Source organism: Melanotaenia boesemani, chromosome 3 (assembly GCF_017639745.1).
Source record: "Melanotaenia boesemani isolate fMelBoe1 chromosome 3, fMelBoe1.pri, whole genome shotgun sequence".
NCBI classification, from domain to species: Eukaryota; Metazoa; Chordata; class Actinopteri; order Atheriniformes; family Melanotaeniidae; genus Melanotaenia; species Melanotaenia boesemani.
In genome coordinates, this window is record NC_055684.1 from 28647074 (window position 1) to 28671292 (window position 24219).

Here is a 24219-nt window from a genome sequence, read left to right on the forward strand (position 1 = left end):
AAACGAAAACTTGACCTTTTAGAAAATCTGGAGAATTATTGCTAAAGACAACTTCAAAAGATTATAAGAAAGCCTGGAAGTAATAGAAAGCACAATATAAAGAAATTAGTGTCCCAGCACTTTTGTACATTGTAGTGCATATAGAATTTCAGAGAATAGCATCAGTGTTATTTTAATTTATATAAAGCTTGTTTATTTAGGAATAATACAATAGAAACATTGAACATTTTTGAGAGAGAGAGAGACAGAGAGAGAGAGATAGCTTTTAAAATGATGATTAAAAAATATGCCATAAATAACATTGGCATATAGATACAAATATTAATTAAATCTACATGAAATGCTGACATCATCCACAATAAATTAAATTGTGTCATTTGTACTTAGCTCCAGTCATTTCCATGCACTTGTTCTAAAACATGTACACATATGTCAGAACAAACCTCAGGCAAGTCAATGAAAACAGAATCACTTTCTACAAAGCATAATAGCATGTTAAATCAGTGATAATGTCCTATGCCAAATACATCCAATATATTCCCTTTATGCCAATATTATACCCACAGAACATGAGTCAGATGACATTGTCAGATGTCAGATGTGGCAATAAATTCTACACTGCATGATTGTATTAGTTCATAATGACTGGATTATTATAAGTCGGGGTGCTCCTAATTTAAAGTACAGCTCAGAGATCTGTGATGTCATCATCAGACCAGTCATGCTGACACATTACTGCTGAGGAGTCTTCTCCCTCTTGTGCAGCAGCTGGAGACCCAGTACTGCCGTTACAATCTGGTGTAGCACTAACTGACTGTGCTGACTCGTTGGCTTGGAAATGGTCAAGAGATGCAGATATAGACTCTGTATCTGGCATCCACCCATAGCTGACATAAGCTGGGGGGAATATTATTGGACTGCTGTCTCCATCTATATTCATAGTTTGAGTCCAAGAGGGAGGCGGAGGTGTGAACAGACCTCCCGCTACAAGCTGCCCATGATAAAGGGCATTGTCAATGCTGCGCCTGAGGTTAATAGGAGATGGGGGCCGCATGTCAAACTCTATAAGTGAAAGAACACATTCTCGCTCACTGACTTTTTGCCACAGTAATGCAGCCTGAGAGTCAGAGCTGCTGCTGCTAACAGGATCTGGGTTGTATTCTGGTTTCATGGCGGCTGGTTCGTTATCATGCAGAGACATTGCATTGTTGCTGATGCCTGCTCTAGACAATTTATACTTTGTCCAGTTGTTTGGTATCAGTTCTTCCCAGGATTTCTCTGATTTTATCAATGAGCCTTTCTGCATGGTGTCCATGACTTTACACCACAAGTTCTTTTCTTCTACCCTGTTAGACTCCTCGCCTTTACCCTGCCCATGATCACCTCTTACATGACTTATAGATGGTGTCCAGAAAATCCAAGACCCCAGGAAGAGCAAAGAGAATCCCCATGCTACCTCAAGAATTCTGGCCCAAAACTGACTGAGCCACCAGCCCCAACCAAAGAGCCTCCAGTTTCCCAGTAACCCATAAAGCCAAAGGAGACTATACACCTGAAGGCTACAACAGAGCACCCCAAGGAAAGCACACACTGCTATTACTCGCCTTCCAAGCCTCTCTGTCCTCTGTGAGGCAACCCACTGTGGTACAGAGGAACTAAGGAAGGGATGAAGATTGGAGAGGGACTTCGTAAGGACTTCCATGCAAAAAGGGATGCCCCACAAGAGGGAGAGGGTGTGCAGCAAAAGAGGGAGAGCAGGGGACAAAGTAGAAGCGTATAGGTCTGTTACAAGTAGTGCAGTGCAGTGGGACATACCGACCCACCCAACCACCCATGGGCGCTGCAGCTTTGATGGGAAAAGTAATAACTTTAACCCCCTGAGCGTGACTAAAGTGAGGACTACCTGTGACCACAGAAGAAGGTGCAAAGGAATATTATGCAGAGCCGCCAATGTGGCATGAGGCAGGATCTGGCGGGTGCCATAAGGATCAAGCAGAAGGAGTACAGTTCGTAAAACACCAGCCATAATTAGCAGAGTATTTGACAAGGTCAGGGCATCACACAGGGGATGAGGAAGAGTCCATGCTCCAGCCATTCCCAAAACTGCCAGGGCTGCCATCAGTGAAAAAAGGCTGGCCGATCCAAAGACGTGCAGCTCCCATGCAAATGCCAGTGTGCGCCTCATGTCATCCCAGAGTAGAGTTGTGCCATTGAAGTTTGTAAAAACAGTACAGTGTGTAGTGCCGAGCATGCAGGGATCTTCAGGTCCAGCCAGGTTGTGATTTGTCATGAAGGTAAACACACTGGTTTGGACTGGTAGTTCAGCACGGTCCCCACCTTAAAGAAAGAAAAGTCTTGTTTGTAATATCATATTATATATATATATATATGTGTGTGTGTGTGTGTGTGTGTGTGTGTGTGTGTGTGTGTGTGTGTGTGTGTATACCAAACTGTTGTATATAACAAACTGTTCTTTTTTTAAAACTAGAGGAGCCATGTGAAATCCTGTCTGTTTAATCTGAGTGAAATATTTTAAGCTTACTCACCAGTCAGAGTGTCATATTTCAAAGTAGATGCATGACTGTCTTTCAAATGTTTTTCCGCTGTTATGTGGCTGCTTTCCAGTAGAGCTTCCTGTGAAGCCGAAGTGGACTGAGAGTATCCTGTAATTGAAGCATCAGCTTTGTCAGCCTCTTGTTTGTGGGCCTCTGAGTGGTGCACAGGAAGTACTGCTCTTGATGTGAATGTCATTCCAGGCCCAGAATTTGCATTGCTCACTCGCTGAGGATCCTCTGAGATGACAGTCTCATTGCTGAGTTGTGGTGAGGCCACACTATCGGCACTATGTCCGCTGCCCTCCACAGAGCTGTCTGAATAAAAAATTACTTCACTGGCTGCACCATCCAGACCGTTAATATTTCTGCCTGTGCTTTGAGGTGGCTCCACTGAACCAGAAATGTCTAGTGAATATGAAGTTTGAAGAACGCTTCCAAATGAACAGACAGACATCGCAAGTGTAACGAAAAGAAAAGATGAGTGCCCCATTTTTTAAACTGAAAGCCCAAGATCTGTGGAGGAGAAAGAGAAGAAGAGTTGAAACATGTTTCCACTTTTTCATGAAAATTTTTTTATCTGTGGCATTTTTGTCTATTTTTTTTTTCTAAGCATGTTAAAAACAAAAATCATTGACCAAAGTGCTTCTCAACTTAAAGAATATGGGCAAAAATGAAGAAGCAAAACAGTGAAAACTCCTCATAAACTGACACAAAATAAAAAAATAGATGTCAAGACTCCATCTTAATTTAAATGTTAAAGAATGAAAATTTGTTTTCAAAATGTTTTTGAAACTTGCAAAAGCCATTTAGTTCCTGTTCAATATTAAAGAATAAGTTCACAAGTTTTTTAATCCTGTCCAAAACAATAATATTAGAGCATTGAAAGTTTTTTTTTTTTTTTACTTGTTATTGGTTTGTTTGTAATGGCAAAACTAACCCCCAAATATCTGTTGTCATGCCACGGTTCTCATTTGCAAAATTAAGCCTTACAATTTATCTGAAATGCCTGAGACACACACGACAGTTTCTTTTATGGCCATCTTCCAAATTCAAATCTGCAGTTAACAACATTTCCAGCAAACACAAAGAGAGAATGTTGTACAAAACTGGTAGATATTCAGGTTGCTAAAACTTGATTCCACTGCAAAAATGAATGTAATGGCAAAAGTGGTAGCTGTATCAGTAAGGTGCAGTATTTTTCACAGTGTATACCACTTTAGCAAACTATGAAAAATGTTTATAGAATGACTTTAAAGGTTAGGTTGGGTTTAAGTGTCACACAGACTCTCAAATGATCTTGTGTTTCAATCCTGTAATTCCCTGCGTAATCCAAAGGGTTTGCATGCCCGACAACATCTGTGGGTGGTTTATCTGAACAAACACACAACACGGCAAAAAGCAAAACATAGAGGTTTATAGAGTGAGTCAGTCTGATCTGCCTGTGACCTTTGGGTCAGAAATCTCAAGCTGCCACTTTTATTATGCAAATGATAGAAGATATATTAAAAATATCTCATCACAACAATGACCAGTATTACACAATAATCATTCATAGTTGATTTTTTTGATGTGTTACAAATGCAACCTGACTTCTAAATGCAACATCAGGGATGATTTTGAATTAAATTAAATTAAATTAAATTAAATTAAATTAAATTAAATTAAATTAAATTAAATTAAATGTTTAATCCCAGACAAAAATTAAAATGTTGTCATAGTTTTTGTTTTGTTTTTAATCATGTTAAAACTGTTCCTCTCTAGGTCATGGGTATATGTACAGATTTGATGCAATACATTCAAAAACATTCTGACAATGATAGCCGATACAACTCAGTAGCATCCATTTAGTTTTAAACATAAAAATCACAAACTTCATAAAGTTTTTCAATAAAAAAAACAAAATACATTACAGTATTCACTTGCAAAAATCATTTATCCCAAAATCTTGAGAACTAAAATGCTAGATTAAACCAGATAACAGTTCAGAGGTACCTGCTGTTGCTTATGCTCCTCTTCCTCGTTCAGTATCTTGTTTCTTTCACCACATCTCTACAACTACAGTCCAAGTGTCTCATTCCTAACATGCTACACACTGAACAACATGAGTTTACCAACACACTCACAGATTTCTCACCTTCACGCTGACGTCTTACTCCTATTACTGCACCAGCTGGCTGCTGGTCAACCTCACACCGTGATCTTACCTGCAGAGCTCAGGTCCTGACAACAGGGAGGGAAAAGCATTTGGAAACAAATGCTTACAATGTTCATATATGAAAAACCAGAAAAAGAATAAAATATTTTGCAATAGCTGACAATTAATGACAGGCTGCAAGCCTCACCTGTCTCAGCTTTAAGATAAATCCCTCCTTGAAAGGATTACTTTAAGATTCTTACAGTGGCGCGAAGTCACATGAAGTGATAATGTAAAGTCAACCAGGCACGAGCATGAGACAGGGGAGAGGTTCCATGAGAACTTACTAACTTATTCTTTTGGAGAGTATATCCAAAATTTTATTCCAGATGTCACAATCAGGGGTGGGTGTAGAAAATTCTTGAAGGGGGAGCCAAGCAAGGTCACAAACTGGGAAAAGGATGACATGTGTGAATGAGGCCTTTTGTAAAATAATTATAGATTTTAGGGAATAATTAACTAATTATTACAACTGAAGCTGTCATTTAATGTAAAAAGTTAAGGAACATTTATTAATGCAAACAGCCAATGATATATTATAAATCAGCATTTGGTTACTTTGCTGGATCCTGCATGTTTGGTTAGTAAGCACTGCTCCATATACAATTATACTTTGTTGACAATGAGAAATCACAAGTTTCATCTGTGCTTCTTCAGTATGTTTGGTACTTTAACTTAGCACAATCACCACATCTGGTGTTTTTATGACTTTTCGTAAAATGTAAAAAGTCTGGACAGATGAATATTATCACCTATGTAGGTAGTTGGCAAGATGTTGCTGTACAAATGCTGCATTATGATGAAAAACAGCAATGTTAATTTACACTAACATACATGCTGCTTTCACTTGCACTTTGATATCTGAGGTTTACATAGGTAGTGGGGGAGTTTACATTGAATGTTTGCTAAAATTTGATTGCCTTTTCCTTGAGTAGCACCTGAAGAGGCAATTAGATTTTAGGGGTGTTCTCTGCCCCACCTGGCCGCCCCTCTGGCCCCAGCTTTGGTCACAATAAATAGGAACAGTATATGTTATGTATAATTTGAGATCAAAATAGTTGGGCACCTTTTAGATTAATCAAGGTTTCTCTAGAATGTGTGTAAACCATTTTAATTACATGTAAAATTATGCATACACTGTATAATACCATCATCACTTCTAACAGATAGCCCTTGCAGAAATAACATGCAGTCTGTGGCGAAAGGGGTATTTAACTCTTTCCTATCCATTGTGTTAAGGACACAGCCTATTCACAGGGTGCATCTAACTTGGTCCACCTTAAGAGCAGCACGGGGCAGTTTGTTGTGGAGAGAGCAGGGGGAGGCCCTCAGCAGCACATGCCTGGCTCTTTAAGGCAGACTGGGGAAGTTAGATTTAGTTAAAGGTACATGCATTCAAATGTTGACCAGGCTTTGCTTGAACTGTCGTGGAGAGCACTTTAACATAGTCTTAGTTTATATTAGTCTATTTATCAATTTTGAACTATTAAGTTTGATCTATAGTGATGTATTTTTACACATACTGATTTGTTAACTTGAATTAAGTCACTTTACAAGCTTCCCCTTAAGCTGACAACCACATCTCATGAATACAGTTTGCTGTGCAGATCTGAGAGACCAAATTCAGCAAAAAACTGTTTGTTTTTCAATGCAGGGTCAATTTTTGTTTGTCTTAAATATTAGAAAAACTAGATGTAGCACTTACTTTCACTTATTTAATCTGCCTTCAGTTTTCCAGAGAGATGATACAACAATATGTCATTGTATAGTCTGTGTTATGATTCAGTTAAACTTTTAGAAATTTTATAATTGTTATTCTTACAGTGTCAAGTTTGGGAAGACAAACAGCGGAATCGGATGGGATATTATTACAGTTGAGAGAAACTGCACTTAAGCATAAAGTGTATTTATCCTGTTCTGAAGGACCACATAACTGCTGGTTTTGGTCCCTGTTTGGGAACTCCTGTTTCACAGGATTGTGCTGCAGGCCGTAAGTGGGCAAAGCAGTCTGGAGAGGAGTCGCGTAATTTTCGGGGCCTGTACTTCCGTCAGTTTTATAGCTCACTAGATAAACAGTGAAGAGTTTTTTGGGGGTCGCGTTGAGTGTGTAAGTGGAAGAATTACTACGTGGGATTTCGAAGGATGAATAAATCAGTGCTTAGCTAAGAGGTGGGGAAACTTGCACAGCGACGGCAGCCCGGAGCTCATTCTGAAAAAAGCAGACGTCAGAGACTTCGCCTGCTCGCTGCTGTTAAAATTTATCGCGGTCTAATCACGGCGTTGTTTGCAGGATTTCACAGCTGCTACGAGCATTATGTAGCAAAGTGAATGGCATCCTAGTAGTAGCTGTTAGACGTTTATCGGCTTTTTAGTTTTAAACAACGTGCCTTGGCGGAAAGGAGAGGATTTCGTTTTATTTAAGGTAGCGTGACAGGATCCAGAGCCATCAAGCTAGCTAAATAGCTAACGTTAGCGCATTGACTAGCTAGCGCCGTGTTATTGATATGAATGTTGTGCTTGTTGTTTGGTTTGGGGTAAACTGTGTTGCTTCGTTGTAACATTCACAACATCCGTTATATTTTTGTCGCACGATGTTTAATACGGCGAGTCGTTGTCACTCAACCACCTAACCATATGGGCTGTAACTAAACAGCGCCTGCTAACAGTACAAAGCTAGCATGCTAACAACTAGCTGTAACGTAAATATCGATTGATAGACAACTAATACTTGAAGTCAGACATATATTTTAGCCCACTGAGTAATATCTCTATAAACCTTCAAACTTAAGTGATCTAATAAATTTAGACTTAGTTGTGAAAGAATATGTGTTCACAAAGTAACCAGAAATAGTTGAATGGAGCGTATTAGCTTAAATCCAAAACGATTTTATTATGACTGCTTAGCTGTATTTAAAATCTATAAACGGGTTTAAATTAAGTTTTCATTTAGTTTATAACATATATAACTGATGTCTTTGTGTGTGGATAATAATCATGATCCACATTGACTAGTTATCTTCATTAAGGATGCTTATTTTTTAAGTTCACTGAGTTGTATCGTATGTTTAAAAAAATCATTGTTATTATTCCAGGTTCAGTGACGATGAATGAGCAGGAGGGTGGGGTGGTCTCCTTTGATGAATATGTGCGGCAAAAGGCCCGCACTGTGCCTCAGCACAGGATGAAGGAGTTCCTGGAGTCTCTAGCCAAGGGCCCAGAGGTTCTGCAGGAGTTCAGCCAGCAGGGAGGGGCAGTCACCACTACAGCCATGGTATACCAGCAGCAGGATGCCAACTGTGTCTACACGGACAGCACAGAGGTGGCTGGTTCTCTTCTAGAGCTTGCTTGTCCAGTAAGGCACTTTTTATATTATTTTTGGATGTTGAGTTATATTGTCACTATTAAAAAGAAGGAAACCGTCTTTGTAACATTTTGGTTTTACTTTATAGTTGAACTTCAATCCCATACAGTTTTATTGTTTTGTTAAAAGTCCTCTAAAACAATGGTCAGAAAGCCATCATCTTCTGATGAAATTAAATTACCATAAAGTCAGAGGCTCAGGCATAACTGTTATGTATAGACCTTTTTGGCATCCTTTATTGAGCCTGACTGATATTTGCCTATATGTCCAGGTGTTGTATGATATGAAAATTTATTTCCTCTCTCAGAACATGCAGAGAATTAGGCTTGACAAAATCAGAGATTTTGTAATCACAGTTTGTCCTTCAAAGTGGTACATACCCCAGTGTTGACAGTAGTCTGTACTTCAGCGGTAGAGCAGATGGCTGCCCAGAGTAAAGCTCTGCCCTTGTATTTAGTTCCTAGAAAGAAAGATAATGACCATGTAATTTTCCTTTTCTGTTTAACTAATAATCTGCATGCACATGGCTATTATGGCTACAACATGGTGTGTTTGGGTTTTAAGTTCTTACTAAACATGTGTTTCTTCCAATTTAATTATAGCACAAGTGCTGTGATGATCCTGAAACAATATCTCCTGCAGCCCTACTTAATATATGAACATGTTTTATTACAGGTGCAGGTGACCTCGACAGAGATTTCACCCCAAATGTCTGTGCATCAAGGGACTGAACAGCAGCTTCAGGTGCAGGTATGTTTATACACTTCTGTGTTTTTAAAATGCTCTTTAACGAATGGCAGTTGCCAGAGTCCAGAATCATTATCATTGCCCACTCTCAAATAGAAAATAAATGAGGGTGTGTGAGTTAAGAAGTAAAAAGAGTGATTATCAATCTATTTTCCTGGAAGCCCTACCACTTGCAGATACAAAAAGCTGCGTCCACTTCCCTAAAATCCCTAAAATGGATGAAATGTATGATATGGTGTTTGTGAACATCTATAACAGACTTATGTTTATATTGTTTCAACTTGACTACAGTTTCTGAAAACTGTAGTGCGGAATGAGAGAACAAATTATTTTGAATACATCCATCCATTTTCTATACCCCCTGAATACCCCAGGAACCAGGCAACAATGCTAAACAATGCCAACTGCTAACACTCTTTAGTATACAGTCTCTTGGAATATTTTTTTGCCACTGACTGCTGTTAAATGCGCAGTGGAAACTGAGCTGCCATCTAATGGGACCATTGTTCCTTTTCCCTGTATATTTGCATGTGAGGGTGATAGAGATCTTCACTGAAAGATGTCTTGACACTGTGATGCTGTGGACTTTGTGAGATGTACAAGACATTCTGCTGCCAACTAAGTCAGTAGAAGATCATTTTACATATAAGTGTAGCCAGGTTCTCTGTAAATACATTATAAGTTATCTGAGTAATAATTTTGTTAGATGATACTGCAATTCTCAAATTATTTTATTAGATCTCCCAAGTTGACGTGAAGTCTTAATGGGCAGCTTTCCAGTCACAATTTCTTACACATTTAGTTTTGCCTGCCAAAAGAAACAAAAAAAGAAGAAAAAAACTGAATGAGGGGAACTTTATGACACATCTCTAGCACATTTGAAAACATTTTTAATAATTAAATTCACAGCAGCAAGTAAAAACATATTTTAAAAAAGTGCTAACAGGTATTGCAGAAAGGATGAATAATTTTATGTATATGTTCCTCTGGGCCAGTGGGGTTCTGTAGCGTCTGCCTGATGGCAGTAACATGAAAGAGTAGTGCAGGGGACAGAAGAAATCCTCAGTGATGAGGGTGGTTTTCCTTGCCACTGAGTACTTGTACAGTTCAGGTAGGGGGAGTTGGGCAGTTCTGGTCATTTTACTGGTCTGATTTATTACACGGAAGGGTTTGGTATTGGTTGTAGTGATGAGAAAGTTGAACCAGGATGAAATGTTACAGATGAGGGTGGATTCAATGAGTAATTATTTGATTTAGTTTTTAAAAAAAAAGGGTGGGGGTGGGGGGGTTAAAATGTTGTTGTTTTTATTTCTCCCAAATATTAAAATTTCTCTGAGCAGATGGAGACACTGTTGAGCCTTTTTGTAGATGGAGTCATCATGTCATGATAAAGACAGGCAGGTGTCTGTTCCTGCTCTACCAACTGACCATGGAAGCTGAGAGGTTGGAACATCTGCTCTGAATTTTTCTTTCTGCTCCCACAGCACAGCTCCTTGATCTTTAAGATGTTCCGCTCTAATTAGCTTTCAGCAAAAGTTTAGACCAGTGTGAACCTCCTGTACATATCATTTCACTGTCTGGGAGTCAGTCACATGTACTAACAGGGCCATGTCATCTGTGTATTTAAAAACTCTCATTCCTTCTCTGTTGCAGGTAATGTTAGTATAGGCAGAGAAAAGAATGGGAGATAGAACACAACCCTGGTGGAGCCCAGTTTTTAAAAATGTGCTGGATTTAAAATGATTTAAAAACACGTTTTGGTCTGTCTTTTAAAAAGTGCTTGATCCATATAATCAATGTGGGGTCGATCTGAAAGGCAGAGAGGCGGTGCAAGAGGGTGTCTGTGTTGACAGTCCAGTTGCTTGGTGACTCTGTCTAGAAGCATAAGACTTGCATCCTCCGTACCAGGCTTTGCTTTGTAGGCAAACTGGAATGAATCCAGTTTGTCAGGCATGATGTCACACACCAATCTTTCTATACACTTAACAGGACTTATCTCAGGACCACATGTCTGTAGTCCTTGACGTCCTTGGGCCATGTCTTTTTATTGGATGATCATTGTGCACCTAGGCTCAGTTGAGTTGTGTATGCATTCGTTGTTAATCTGGTTGTGTAAGTCCAGTTTTGAGACATTTACACTTCAGCATGCCTTTTTAAAAGTTTGGTTTTGCATGGACTAAGAGTAACAAGAGCTTCTGGGCTTTTGGGGCCCTGGGGTCTTCGCTCTGGCCCCCCTGGATGGCCTGTGCCTGGTGGGGTCTGCGGCTGCCAATCTTGGCACGCTGGGCCCTGTGACCCCAGGCTGAGGGGGGCTCTGGCTGGGGCGTTCCTCTGCCACTCTCTTGGTGGTCCTGGGATTGTCTTCGTGGTGTGGTGGCTGGGATTTGTGCTCCGGGATTGCTGATGAACGCCCGGGTCTCTGGGCTGCCCTAGTCTGCCTTTAGTCTCAGTAGAGGCAGGGTCGCATTTGCTTGATCACACTCATCTTTGCTCACTTCTTCATTCCTCATACTCTGCATCACTGAGTTGTCCAGTGAGTTTATACACTAAGAGCTACTTATGTTTAGGTTTTGTGTGTGTATGTGTTTCTGGTACTTCGGTTGTTTTCGTGATACATGTTTTTTTTTTTTTATTATTATTTGTTTTGTTTTGTTTTCTTGTCATTTTGGTTATTAATTTATTTTAGGAGGTCCTAATGATTATCAGCTTTGTGTTCTTGTAAAAGCTGTAGGAAATTTTCTGTTGCGTTTCTGTACAGGTGTAGCAGTTGGTTGTCTGATGTTTGGATTAAAGGGTCGTTACCTTCTATCTGTTGTATGTTTGTCTCCTCTTTCTTTTTTCTGCTTTCTTTCTTACTTCGGCCTGGTACACACATAAAGATTATCGAGCTGTTTTTGTCCCAAGGACGGCAAACGCCCGATTTTTCTTGAGTCTTATAAAATTTTCCTATGAAATCATCATTTCATTTGGTCTGAGGTGTGTTATGAGCGAATTCTTCCCGACAATTGGCTCCGAAATGGGCCAGGACCAACGGAAATATGAAACATTTTCAATATTTAAGACAAAATATCTTCACGTGTGGGGAAAGCCTACAACTCCTGAGTTGTGACTGTGTGGATTGTGAATCTAGCCAATCAGACAGCGAGCTGACTGGGGAACAAGGAAGGATATAAAGTCCATGTTCACACTGTCTCTAGTCTGTTGTGTTTTTTTTTTTTTTTCAGTTCTTGGGACCTTTTTTTTTTATAATGTTGGCAACTTTTTCTGCTAACAGTAGTCCTAAGACCACCCAGCATAGCCGTTGCTATGGTTCTTCTACGTTTTTGTTAGCTCACGTTTGGTCATGAGAGATTTCTGGCTGGAGGACTAGAGTGTAGATCAGTTGTGGGACAGCATCATTATGTGTGTGTTGTTCTGTGATGAGATTATCTGAGCACACCACATACAGTATGATCAAAGCTGATAAATGCCTGATTTTTTTCCTCCTCATGTTTGAGGTCTCGACCAGATAAAAAATCTCATCAGATTAAAAAAAAACCTTGTGTGTACCAAGCCTTTTGTTCACTATTCCCTTTTTTTCTGTACCCTCCAGTCAGGCCCAGCAAGATTATGTAAATTCCATAATTCAAAATAAACAAGTTTTAAAAATAAATAAATAATGTTTAAAAAACAAAAGATTATCAAGAGTAGCCTTATACACACAAAGCTCCCCTTGACAAAGCAAATTAGTTCAGCACAACCAGCAGCCAGACCCTCATTCTGCTTGCTGTGATGCTGGTCAGGACAAGTTTTAAAAGATAAATAAATAAAATAAATTAATAAATATCTCATCAAACGGTACTGTTTTTCAGTCACTCGGGTTCTTGTACAAATCCAACAAGACATGCCGTGAACATAAGATGACGTCAAGGCAATACTTAGTACTTTGCATTGCAATAATTTTAAAAATTGTTTCTTGTAAATGGGACCTTTTTTATAATGTTGGCAGCAGAAAACATTTTAGAAAGATAGTGGTATGTCAGGTCATCAGAAAAGTCCTCACACATGTCTGAAATTATAATTCCATAAATGTGTGATAGGTAGAGATCTACTGGAGGCCTCTCAGGATTTCAGCAGATGGTGTCTCCTCACTAACCTCCTCCTCCTCCTCTTAACCCAGAGTTTCTTTTTAGACCCAAAGTGAGTTAAACCTCCTTTCTGGAACAGGCCCCTGATCCAAATGATCAAAGTTCTACACAAGTCTCTTAATGACCCATTAATAATTTGACCCAAGTGTATTGCAGCAGGTAAACATGTGAAATCTGCAGGGCAGTTGGCTCAACAGGTCCATAGCTAGTGATCCTTGCACTAGAGCATCAGAAAAATAATTTTTAAAAGGCTTGCAGTAACTGTAAGATGAATACAGAAAATATTCAATTTAAACCTTATACAGTTGAATAAAAAACAATACACGAATTAAATACAACATAATACATTCCTAAATCAGCAATAGCTGTACTTTTCTATTGAACAGACCCAGTAAAACCGCGTTGTTTACAGTGGGTCTGATCCCAGTTTGGTCCCAGTTTAACGTCAGCATGGCAAAGTCACAGTTAATGAAAACTGTTTTCAGTAAATGTCTCATTCTTCTTGTCAACACAACTAGTGGAACCAATCTGATAAAGGTTGGTTTAATGTAACATGGTACAATTATTTTTGTTTTTGTCTTCCAGTAAGTTGTTTGACATACAGACTTTTTAATACGTATCTGTATTGATTCACAGTTCTCAGCAGAAACTCCACAAATTGACATGGCAAGAAAATAAATAAATAAATCTCAATTTAATTTTGCAAGAATTTCTTAAAGATCAGCACAAGTTATGCCTTGGTGTCATTGGTGGTGAACCTTTATAGTTTAATGCTTTCCCTCTGTTTCAGGTGCAGATCCAGGAACAGCAAGGCCAAACAGTTCTTCAGGTGGCCTCCCCCTCTCAGCAGAACCTGCAGGGAATCTCAGCAGCCCAACTGGTCCAGCATGGAGAGCTCACAGAGGAGCAGCAGCAGCAGGTATGAGATTCTTGTCTGTCATCCATGCTATGAAGTGCCCTATTCCTGTTTTCTAACTAGACTGACTGTGTTTAACAGATTCAGGCTCAGTTAGTTGCAGCTGTTGCTGGAGGACAACAAATCCAGTTGTCAAGTGGTGAGCAAATCCAGTTACAAGGAGCTCAGCATATTCAGTTGCCAGGGGGGCAGCAAATTCAACTTCAGGCTGGCCAACAGATTCAGCTACAGGATGGTCAACAGATTCAGATCCAGACCATAGAGGCCATGGCTCCTTCCCAGCAGCAGGAGTCTCACAGGGAAGCTGAAAGAAGGCCTGGCACTGCTGCAACTGTTCTTCAACCAGCTAAGAAGCGCAAGGTGGATGTACCTCTTGCTGTTTCCTATGCTGTTCCACAGGGCCAGCAGGTGGCTACAGTTCTGGCCATCCCTCAAGGGCAGCAGCAAAGCTATGTTTCCCTACGGTCAGATCTGCTCACAGTTGACAGTGCTCAACTGTACAGCACTACAGGAACAATTACAGGTCCCACAGGAGAGACCTGGACCATCCCTGTGTACTCCACTCCACAACAGCAGGGTGTAACTCACATTGCTATACCGCAGGAGACCTATAGCACTGTGCAGGTTACCACCACCAATGGCAAGGACAAAATGTCCCCCACTTCTGCAGCAAGATCTACCGATGTGGCAGTCTCCACTGCAACACAGGAAGAAATAGTACAGACCCTGTTCCCAGCACAGTTCATGAATGGAAACATCCACATCCCTGTGGCAGTGCAGACTGTTGGAGGAACTTACAACACTACACAGTCCGTACACATATGGGACCCAAATCAACAGCAGAGCCAAGATGGAGAAGGACAGGAGCAGCAGCTCCACCTGCAGGTTAGAAGAGACTTCTCATTTACAGGAATATTCATGGCTGGAACAGAATCTGTCCCAGGGTTTTCTCTCTTTCTTTACCGAGAATTCATAATCTTAAAATTTGTTTGAATGATGTCGCCATACAGTGATCATGAACTATTCCAAATCATGCTTAATAATAGTTTTTAAATCTTAAAGCTAATAAGTCTTATACCACTAGACACCAAAAGCAGGGTTGTTTAAACTGGTTATTAAAAGGTAGATAAACTCAAAGCAAGCTGGTTATACTGGAGCACTGAGATCAGTATCCTCATTTAAAATTGGAGCACACCCAGCGTGACTGCTGCAGAACCAGCTGTCCAACAAATGTAGGAACTATTATAAAGTTGCAAGAATCATTTGCAAATTATCATAACATAATCAAACTCCATTCTCACCATGTCTTTGTCAAGATGTATTCATCTGTCTTCCTGCAAAGTTTCGAGTTTCGATTTTTTTTACAGGGTCATGTGGAGGCAGAGGCTGAACCGCCTGCAGAAATTCTGGTTCCTGTCTCTCTAAAACCAGAGGAGGGTCTGGAGGTGTGGCGCCTTTGGGCGAGCCGAAAAAATGCTGAACTGATCAAGCAGGACAAAACAAAACTGGCACCTATTGGGCGTGAGTGAACTTGTGTAAATAGTTCAGTGTGGTGATCTCTTTAAAAAATTATTGAAAACCAAAGCCTTTGTTTGGGTTACTGATGATGTTTGGCTCCAAATTAGAAAAATATTTTAACTTTACACTATTAAACTTGGACTTGTCTCATTTCTCTTGTCGAACTCAGGTCGTCAACCCCTGCGTTTTCAAGAAGACTTGGTGTCCAGTGCAGTAGCTGAGCTAAACTTGGGTCTTTCCCTGATGACTCAGGAGGCACGAGGCTCAGAGGGAGAACACTTTACATCTGATGTTCTATATTATGTGTTCTTGTGTATACAGAAGGTTAGTGTCACCACTTTCAAGCACAAAGATGTTAACATAGTGTCTGAAATTACTAATGAATGCTTTTATTTTTACAGTATCTGTCTGATAATGGCCGTGTGGACGACATTTTCTCTGATCCATATTACAGACGTTTTTGTGAAAGTTTACACAAAATCCTGTATGACTGGAAACCCAGTGTTCACCCTTTAGGTGAGGTAGAATCACAATTAGGTCACAGGTAATTGTTTTATAGAAAGAAGGGCTTACTGTTTGTCATTTTAGGTTATGTCATTCCAAGTCACGTGACCGAGGAGATGCTGTGGGAGTGTAAACAGCTTGGTGCACATTCACCAGCCACATTGCTAACAACTCTAATGTATTTCAACACTAAGTGAGTAACCACCACTCAGTATCACTTATCTACGTTTGTCCTATTTTCATGCAGATTTTAAAGAGTGAAAGTGGTTAAATGTTTTGGGGGGTTTTTTCGCAGGTATTTCTGCCTGATAACACCTGAGCAACATATGAAAGTGGCTTTCTCAAAGGTGTTGAGACACACAAGGAAGAACCCTGTTAATGCCAAGGACAAAGCAACCAGTATTCGCCTTCTCAAAGTACAAGGCCAACACAGTGCTGGACAGAAAGGTACTCCATTCATGCTGGAGTCTCAACAATGCATTAGTTTGTTTTTGTTTTTTTTTTACTTTTTCTGTGTCATCTTTTTAAGGAACTGATGACATGTACGAGGAGCAGATCGAAGACCCTGAGAGTCCCCTTCGTTGTCCCATTAAACTTTATGACTTTTACCTGTTTAAATGGTCAGTGGCTCATGAATTCCCAAATCCCAGTATACTGGGTATTAACTCCGTTTTTACTCTAAAAACACAACTCTCATCTTTTTTTTCAGTCCTCAAAGTGTCAAAGGCCGTAACGACGCGTACTACATGACACCAGAAACTGTGGTGGCACCAAACAGCCCGATGTGGTACTCCTCACAGCCCCTCACAAGTCAGCAAGTGGAACACATGCTGGCCCGCATCATCGTGGTCAGAGAGATCCAGGAGATCATCGGCAACAGTACAGAAAACACAAGCTAAACTGAGAGGGCTGACAGGACTCCTGATTGTTGACTATGCAGTATCCATCCTGTCTTTATAAACCTCAATAGCTAATAGCCATCTAATAAAATGGGACAACTTCTGAAACAATCATTTTCTTCTGAGGAGTTTCATGATTGCACTCACTAGTTTCAGACTTTCTCAAAACAGAATTTCAGCTGGTTGCGTGGACACTTCTTTTTGGGAATTTCTTTGTGAGGCATCAGCTCTGTAACCTTTGAACCTGCAGCTGAGCAAGGTTCGAGTCTCACCGATACTGCGAAGCAGAGGTGGTACGGTTCCCTGTACAAGTCTTATCAGCAGTTATTGGATCTTTAACAACTTGCTCTCATGTCTTACTTCTTTTCAAGGTCTCGTTATGGATTAAAGCTCCACAGATAATCACAGGGACCACTGTTCAGTTTTATATGAAAATGATTTGGACGATGTATCAATCTGTTTAAAGCTGAAAAACTTGTGCCTCTTTTTTTTTTAATTTAGGCTTGTGAGTCACTAAGTTGACCTTCATTATTCACAAGATCAAGTGCTCTAAACTGTAAACATTTTGGAGATGGGAAAGATTTTTCTTTCCTCAGGTCAAAATTAGAGATTGGAACACCCTTCAAATATTTTTTGCCAATTTATATCTCCATGTATGTGTGTACAGTAGGTTATTAAATAACAAATGAAAACATCACCGTATCATGAGTCATGTTAAACACCACAGAAAAAGGTAAACAATTTTACATTTCACTTTACTATAAAAAAACATTTTGAATGTTCTGACCAACTCCACATTGTCTGTTTTCCAAAAAGTGTTTCATAATCTTCCACATCACTGCTGCTGCTATAACCCAGCCTTTGAGTTAAGTTCCCATTTAATTTAAATGGTTATCTTCTTTATGTAGCCCATATATTGCACAACTAATGGCTACAACTTTTAGACATTTGTTGGCCTATAGAGATTATTTATTGTCTTTGTTGTTTGGAAATGTTAATTGCAGAAGATTCAATGTTTGCATGAAATATCTGGGCAGCAGGCAGGAGACGATGTTGGCTTGGCTCTGTCCTGGCAGCATCAACTGTCTTGCATGCACGTGAAGAGGAAGATACCGGGTCTTGCTCTGCTCCAGCTTAAGTTTTTTCAGCGTGTGTTCTGGTAATTTCTGTGGACCGAAAATCTATGCATTAGTATTGTTAGCAACACAGACTTTTGCATCACCCTGTTCTGATTTGTGAGTAATTAAATATTCAAATAATGGACAATTTAGCATGATCTCGAAGGAATCCTTTTGGATCCCAAAATGTTTGGATTCTGTAGCATAATAGAGATGTCATCATAATGAGCTAATTTAGAAGTTTTTACATATTAAATTGCAGCTAATAAAGTGGTGAAACAAACCATAAACCATAGAGGTAAAAGTTAAAGATAAAAACTGTTTTAACAGGGCTATAATGATATTTTTAAAGATAGTTTGTGTAAAAGTGGTTTGTTAAAAAATGTGTTTTCCACATCATCCTCAGTGGCTCTATGCCTACATATCAACACATCCACCACTGATCTCACAAATCTTTTTTTTTATGTCATTACTTCAGTATAATGGGAGAGCTTATCATTAAATCCTATGAGACACTTATTGCTCATTATCTGTGTAGTGGCCCTGTTCTCTATGATATACCTGAAGTACATTTTACCTGTGGTGCAAGTTTGCTCCAGTGAGAATATTTATGGTCCCCTAGAATGGGACATGCCAGAGCAAAAGCCATGTGAACCCTCATCTGGTGCTTCACGTCTGCGAATATAAGAAACAATATTAAAAATATGTCCATACTTAAAACAGCTTAGAATGTTATTTATTGCACCGTTTTACAAAAAGTGTCATTTTACCAGTTAAAGGTTGGAGCTCTACGAGGCTGCAACCACTGCTGCTGTCCAGGACTCTGTACTTGGTCGCTGCAAGGTGTGCTTGACGATGGCTTCTGATTTTGGTTATTCCATCACCTGTTTCATTCACTCTAAACAGCGGACTCAGAGCCATCTGAAATCAAAGAAGTTATGAAACTTCAGAAATATGGACACTGACAAGAATCCTTAATGTCACTGATCATTAGCTAATAATTTACCTTTCACTATGGTAAAGAGCTGAAGTCGGCTGACAACAAGATAACAAAGACCTATCATTTACAGTTTACTTTGTATTTCTAAGACTAAAAACTAAAATGTGTTTTAAGATTTTTTCTGATGACTAAACTAATGATCAAATAGGGAATGAATTTTCATTTAATGGAGCAGTTGTTACAGCACGGAAACCACAAAAGCAGCACCTTGAAGTGTGGCTGAGGACCTGTAACCTCTCTTTCTATGATGGGAATATCAATCAGTCCTTCAGATGGTACAGGAACACCAACTGTAACAACCCTGAAGAACAAAAATCAAGTTGTAAGACACTGATGGACATTTTGTTGTCAATTTCAGCATGTAACATGACTTTTACAACACACACTCTTTCAGATCTACTTCATATCAACTTTCATCTCACCAGTATTTCCTCTGCACTTGGTTATGTTTATTCAGGGCGAGTATGTGCTCTACCACTTCTTCATTCCTGGCTAACAGAACCGTTCCTGTTGAGTCCTTCTCTAGACCCAGGCATGGAAGCAGCTGAGAGTCAGAGTTTACCTTCATCCCATCCATCATTTTGGAGAGAACAGGAAGCACAGAGGAGATGGATGTATTGGAGTCCCCTAGGAGACAAAAAAAAAAATATATATATATATATATATATATATATGCATTTAATCAACTCCAGATATTCAAACTTCATTATAACATTTAATTTTTATTATCATAGCATTCACTGTTTGGTGTACTGTTATTATGGAGCTACATTGTAAAACATTAATGTGTTGGCAATATTTGAGCAAGTTAGGAGTTAGGAGAAGCACACAAAGTGGTTTATTAAAACCTGCACAGTTGCTTATTCATATACAGTTATTACAACACAGCAAATGAGTGGCTAAAACTACGAAAGACTCTGATTAGGATCCAATTCCAGTTAATTCACATCAAACAGAATGAAAAGCAAATCTGATCTGAGTGGTTTTTACCACTGTGTTGTCAGCTGGTGAGTCCAACATGCTGGTTTGAGTTCTTCTGAAACTGCTTATCTAAAATCTTTGCCTCTTCAGTTTACTCAGAATGATGAAGGAAAAAAAGATAGTAAAACAGTGGAAACTCTTGGTATTTGAAGAAAATTAAACTGAAGTTTATCAAAAGTTTTTTATAAATTATCACAAAAAAGTGTTGGAACTGAGGTTTTAATAAGGCGTTTATATCAGCAGCTTATTGCAGACTTGTTTTCAAGTTTTTACAATCCATTAACCTTCTAAATAATCATTTGATCTTTAAAATGCCAGAAAATGTTGAATAATGTTCCATTCGATCATACTGTCGCTCTGGCAATGCAGTGGCTCCCAGTACAACCATGAGAAGCAACATTCAAAATCCAAATCATCTTGCTCCAAAGCGATGCTGAAAAACTGGTTCATGCTTTCATCACATCTAGGCTGGATTGCTGCTATATAATTTTAGGATTCACTTCAAATTCTCCAGCTGACTGCTATTACCAAGAGACATCACATTTCCTCTATTTTAGCTTCCCATCACTGGTTTCTTGTTAAATGTTCAACAGAATTTAAAATTCTTTTAATAACACAAAGCCCTTAATGGCCAGATACCATCTTATTTGAAAGATGCTGTTGTTCCAAATGACCCTAACAGAGCCCATTATTCCCTGAATGCTGGCCAACTAGTCTTTCCAAGAATCTGGGAGTCTTGAGCAGTCAGAGCTTTTAGTTTTCAGAATCCTCTCCAGTGGAACCAGCTCCCAGCTTTGGGAATGAAATAGTGACACCCTCACTCAAAATTAATTGATTTTTTTAACCCCATCCATCCATCAATTATCTGCCACTTATCTAGAGTCGGGTTGCAGGGGCAGCTGCCTAAGTAGGGAACCTAGACTTCCCTCTCCCCGGCCACATTCACCAGCTCATCTGGGGGGATCCCGAGGCGTTCCTCAGCCGAGAGATGTAGTCCGTCCAGCGTGTCCTGGGTCTTCCCCGGGGCCTCTTTCCGGTGGGACGTGCCAGGAACACCTCACCAGGGAGGCGTCCAGGAGGCATCCTAACCAGATGCCCGAACCACCTCATCTGGCTTCTCTCGATGTGGAGGAGCAGCGATCTCTACTCTGAGTCCCTCCCGGATCAGCGAGCTTCTCACCCTGTCTCTAAGGGAAAGCCCGGCCACCCTGCGGAGAAAACTCATTTCGGCCGTTTGTATTTGCAATCTTGTTCTTTTGGTCACTACCCACAGCTCATGACCATAGGTGAGGGTGGGAACGTAGATCAACCAGTAAATCGAGAGCTTTGCCTTTTGGCTCAGCTCATTCCTCACCACGACAGACCGATTCAGCATCCGCATCAAGGAGCTCATTGTAGACTTCAGGAAGGAGAAAAGAGGCACACACGACCCCATCTGGATCAACGGGAAGGCCGTAGAGCGTGTCTCCAGCTTCAAGTTGCTGGGGACCCACATCTCGGAGGACCTGTCCTGGACCACCAACACCTCCAGTCTGGTCAAAAAAGCTCACAAGCACCTGTTCTTTATGAGGTCACTGAGGAAGAACCACCTGTCTTCAGACATCCTGGTGAACTTTTACCGCTGTGTGATCGAAAGCATCCTAACAAACTGTGTCACAGTCTGGTATGGAAGCTGCACAATCGCAGAGCGCAAGGCACTGCAGCGGGTGGTGAAAACTGCCCAACGCATTGCAAGAACTCCACTTCCAGCTATCGAGGACGTCCAGAAGAAACGCTGTCTGAAACGAGCCCGTAGCATTCTTAAGGACTCTTCCCACCCTGCCCATAGACTGTTTTCCCTACTGCCCTCTGGCAAGCGCTTCAGGAGCTTCCAGACAAGGACCTGCAGACTGAGGAATAGCTTCTTCCCCAGAACTGTGTCCTTACTGAATTCTTGCTGACCCCGACACACATCTTCATTGCCCACCCCCCATTCCTCCTTGGACCATAAACTGTACTCCGCCACCACTGTACCACTTGATTATCCTGCACTCACGCATATCACTAGTTTTTAGCAATCCTAGGTAGCTACTGCCTATATTATTACAATATTTCATGTTATTCCACCTGTAGCTTTGTATAGCATAATTTATCATCTGCATATTTCATCCTGTAAATTATGTTCATAGTTTGTTTATAGTTGACTATATTTAAAGCCCATATTAATCTGGATAATATGTTCATAGTCCATCATATAAATCACTAAGATATTCTCATAACATACCATGTACATACTTAATTTATTATATCTGCACTTGCTGCTTTTGCACTTTTGGTTAGATGTTAAACTGCATTTCGTTGCCATGTACCTGTACATGTGTGATGACAATAAAGTTGAATCTAATCTAATCACTGCAGACGCCGCACCGACCCGCCTGTCGATCTCCCGCTCCATCCTTCCCTCACTCGGGAACAGGACCCCAATATACGTGAACTCCTCCACTTGGGGCAGGACCTCATTGCCAACCCGGAGAAAACACTCCACCCTATTTGTTTTTTTTTTGTTTGTTTTTTTTCTACTTTTATTGCCATTTAAGTCATATTACTGATGTTTGCAAACTGCTTTTATAAGTTTTATTGTTGAATCCTTTCTATCTATCTATTTATCTATCATCACAAAGTAAAGGAAATTTGTTTTTGTGGATTTTTTCTTTGTTCTAACAATGCTTCTTGAAAAGAAATCTTAAGCTGTCAAAACCTGTTCTCTTCCCTTTTAAATGGTGCCACATTTGTAAGGAAAATGAATTTGTGGGATGAGCAGCAGAGTTGAGTATGTGGGTTGTGCTCATGAAAATCTTCTCTACCAAAACCAAACAGCTTATTCTGCTACTGACTCTTGTTCTGAACAAACAGAACATATTGACAATTTCATGTGGAAGAACCACCATGCACAGCCACAGCAGCCTGGCACCTCCTCCTCATGCTAGTCACACACTGCTGTGGGATGGCATCCCATTCTTCAACAAACATTTATGGCAAGTCAACCAATGTGGTCGTCTTGGTTACTCTGGCATGAATAGTATGAATAGTATGAATTCTGCTGTCACCTTGGAGGATAGAGCTCAGTCCCAGACTGTGGAAATATGGGTTATAGAATCTCATTTCATTATCTCTCTGTACTGAGATCACCTCTAATGATGACAAGCCTTTTTTCCAGTAAAGGAGATGCCACACCAAACCATAACACTACCTCCACCAATGTTACCCTATTCAGCATAATATTCTCTGCACATTGATCCTACAAATGATTGCTGTACCATGGTCCAAGCTCACAGTTACTGACAATTGGGCCCCAATCAGGCCTGACTGTCAGCACCCGGGGTGCCAGAGGCACAAACGAGAGTCAACAGCAAAATACATAGTTTTGGACATTAGAAGAGAAGATGCAACTAGTTTTTCATGAGCACAACCCACATACTCAACTCTGTTGTTCATCCCAGAAATGCATTTTCCTTACAAATGTGACACCATTTAAAGGGGAAATTAACATGTTTTTAACAGGTTTTACTAAGATTTATTCCCAAGAAGCATTTTTACAACAAATAGATAATCCACCAATCACAAATTCCCTTACTTTTGTGCAAAACAAAAAAAAAAATAATAATAACGAACAACATTCAATTTCATGGTTGATTTACCTCGAAAGGGGACCCCATACGGTTTGTTGATAACAACTACATCTTTATCCTGGTACAGCACACCTTTGTGTAGGTGTTTGGCCAGCACGTTTGGATGGACGTTTTGTAACTGCTGACTGAACCTTTTCAGATCCATCACCCTTGCCCTCAAGCCTGACACCGGGGGGTCGGTCGCCTGTGCTTTCGTCTTCTCTTGCTGGATCTTCTTGGCCAGGTCTATCGCTCTTAGCCGAGGTTTCTGACCGGAATCTGGGGCTTGTTTGGCGACGTTCCCTTGACTCCGATTGAAGGACAGAGCTGTCTCTGGACCCCGTTGGCAGTTTATCCGTAATTTGACCAAGGATAATAACATATGTCTAGAAGTACAGTCACTCAAAAAAGCTACTTTTCTACAGCTGTTCATTGTTGACCTGTGTTAAATTACGTACTGGTATACAAAAGCCTATAAATACAACCATGAAAGTAACGTGCTGTTTGATAACTTCCGGGTCAAGATTTACAAAATAAGGTTAATTTTCCGTTCAGGATAAAGAAATAAAAAATATATATATTGTTTTTTTGTTTTTGTTTTTTTTGTTTTTTTTATTGTGAAATATCTTCCAGTCTTTAAATTCTCTATATG

The 24219-nt window shown here is 40.0% G+C and overlaps 3 protein-coding genes across 8 annotated transcripts; 1 reads left to right on the top strand and 2 right to left on the bottom strand.

Moving 5' to 3' along the window:
• Positions 1-269: 269 nt before the first annotated feature.
• LOC121637131 (proline-rich transmembrane protein 3-like) lies at positions 270-5133 on the bottom strand. 2 transcript variants are annotated; one of them, XM_041981085.1, is made up of 4 exons: positions 5037-5133; positions 4690-4775; positions 2547-3068; positions 270-2337 (listed from the first exon to the last, which is right to left on the bottom strand). In XM_041981085.1, exons 3-4 carry the CDS (start codon positions 3043-3045, stop codon positions 689-691), a joined length of 2148 nt encoding a protein of 715 aa, XP_041837019.1. In that variant the 5' UTR covers positions 3046-3068; positions 4690-4775; positions 5037-5133; the 3' UTR covers positions 270-688. The 2 variants fall into 2 exon arrangements, with proteins under 2 accessions (XP_041837019.1, XP_041837018.1); XM_041981084.1 differs by having other exon boundaries at positions 4898-5133.
• A 1599-nt stretch (positions 5134-6732) lies between these two features.
• Positions 6733-17515, top strand: LOC121637130 (glutamine-rich protein 1-like). 5 transcript variants are annotated; one of them, XM_041981082.1, is made up of 12 exons: positions 6733-6915; positions 7840-8101; positions 8786-8860; positions 13775-13903; positions 13982-14785; positions 15268-15421; positions 15588-15742; positions 15820-15934; positions 16007-16115; positions 16218-16369; positions 16452-16542; positions 16632-17515. In XM_041981082.1, exons 2-12 carry the CDS (start codon positions 7853-7855, stop codon positions 16819-16821), a joined length of 2223 nt encoding a protein of 740 aa, XP_041837016.1. In that variant the 5' UTR covers positions 6733-6915; positions 7840-7852; the 3' UTR covers positions 16822-17515. The 5 variants fall into 5 exon arrangements, with proteins under 5 accessions (XP_041837016.1, XP_041837014.1, XP_041837017.1 ...); XM_041981080.1 differs by having other exon boundaries at positions 6733-6856; positions 7842-8101; XM_041981083.1 differs by having other exon boundaries at positions 6901-6918; positions 7842-8101.
• A 44-nt stretch (positions 17516-17559) lies between these two features.
• On the bottom strand, positions 17560-24091 carry LOC121637135 (mitochondrial RNA pseudouridine synthase rpusd4-like). The gene is made up of 6 exons (XM_041981089.1): positions 23598-24091; positions 19362-19566; positions 19147-19240; positions 18710-18860; positions 18517-18614; positions 17560-17987 (listed from the first exon to the last, which is right to left on the bottom strand). Exons 1-6 carry the CDS (start codon positions 23998-24000, stop codon positions 17787-17789), a joined length of 1152 nt encoding a protein of 383 aa, XP_041837023.1. The 5' UTR covers positions 24001-24091; the 3' UTR covers positions 17560-17786.
• Positions 24092-24219: the final 128 nt, after the last annotated feature.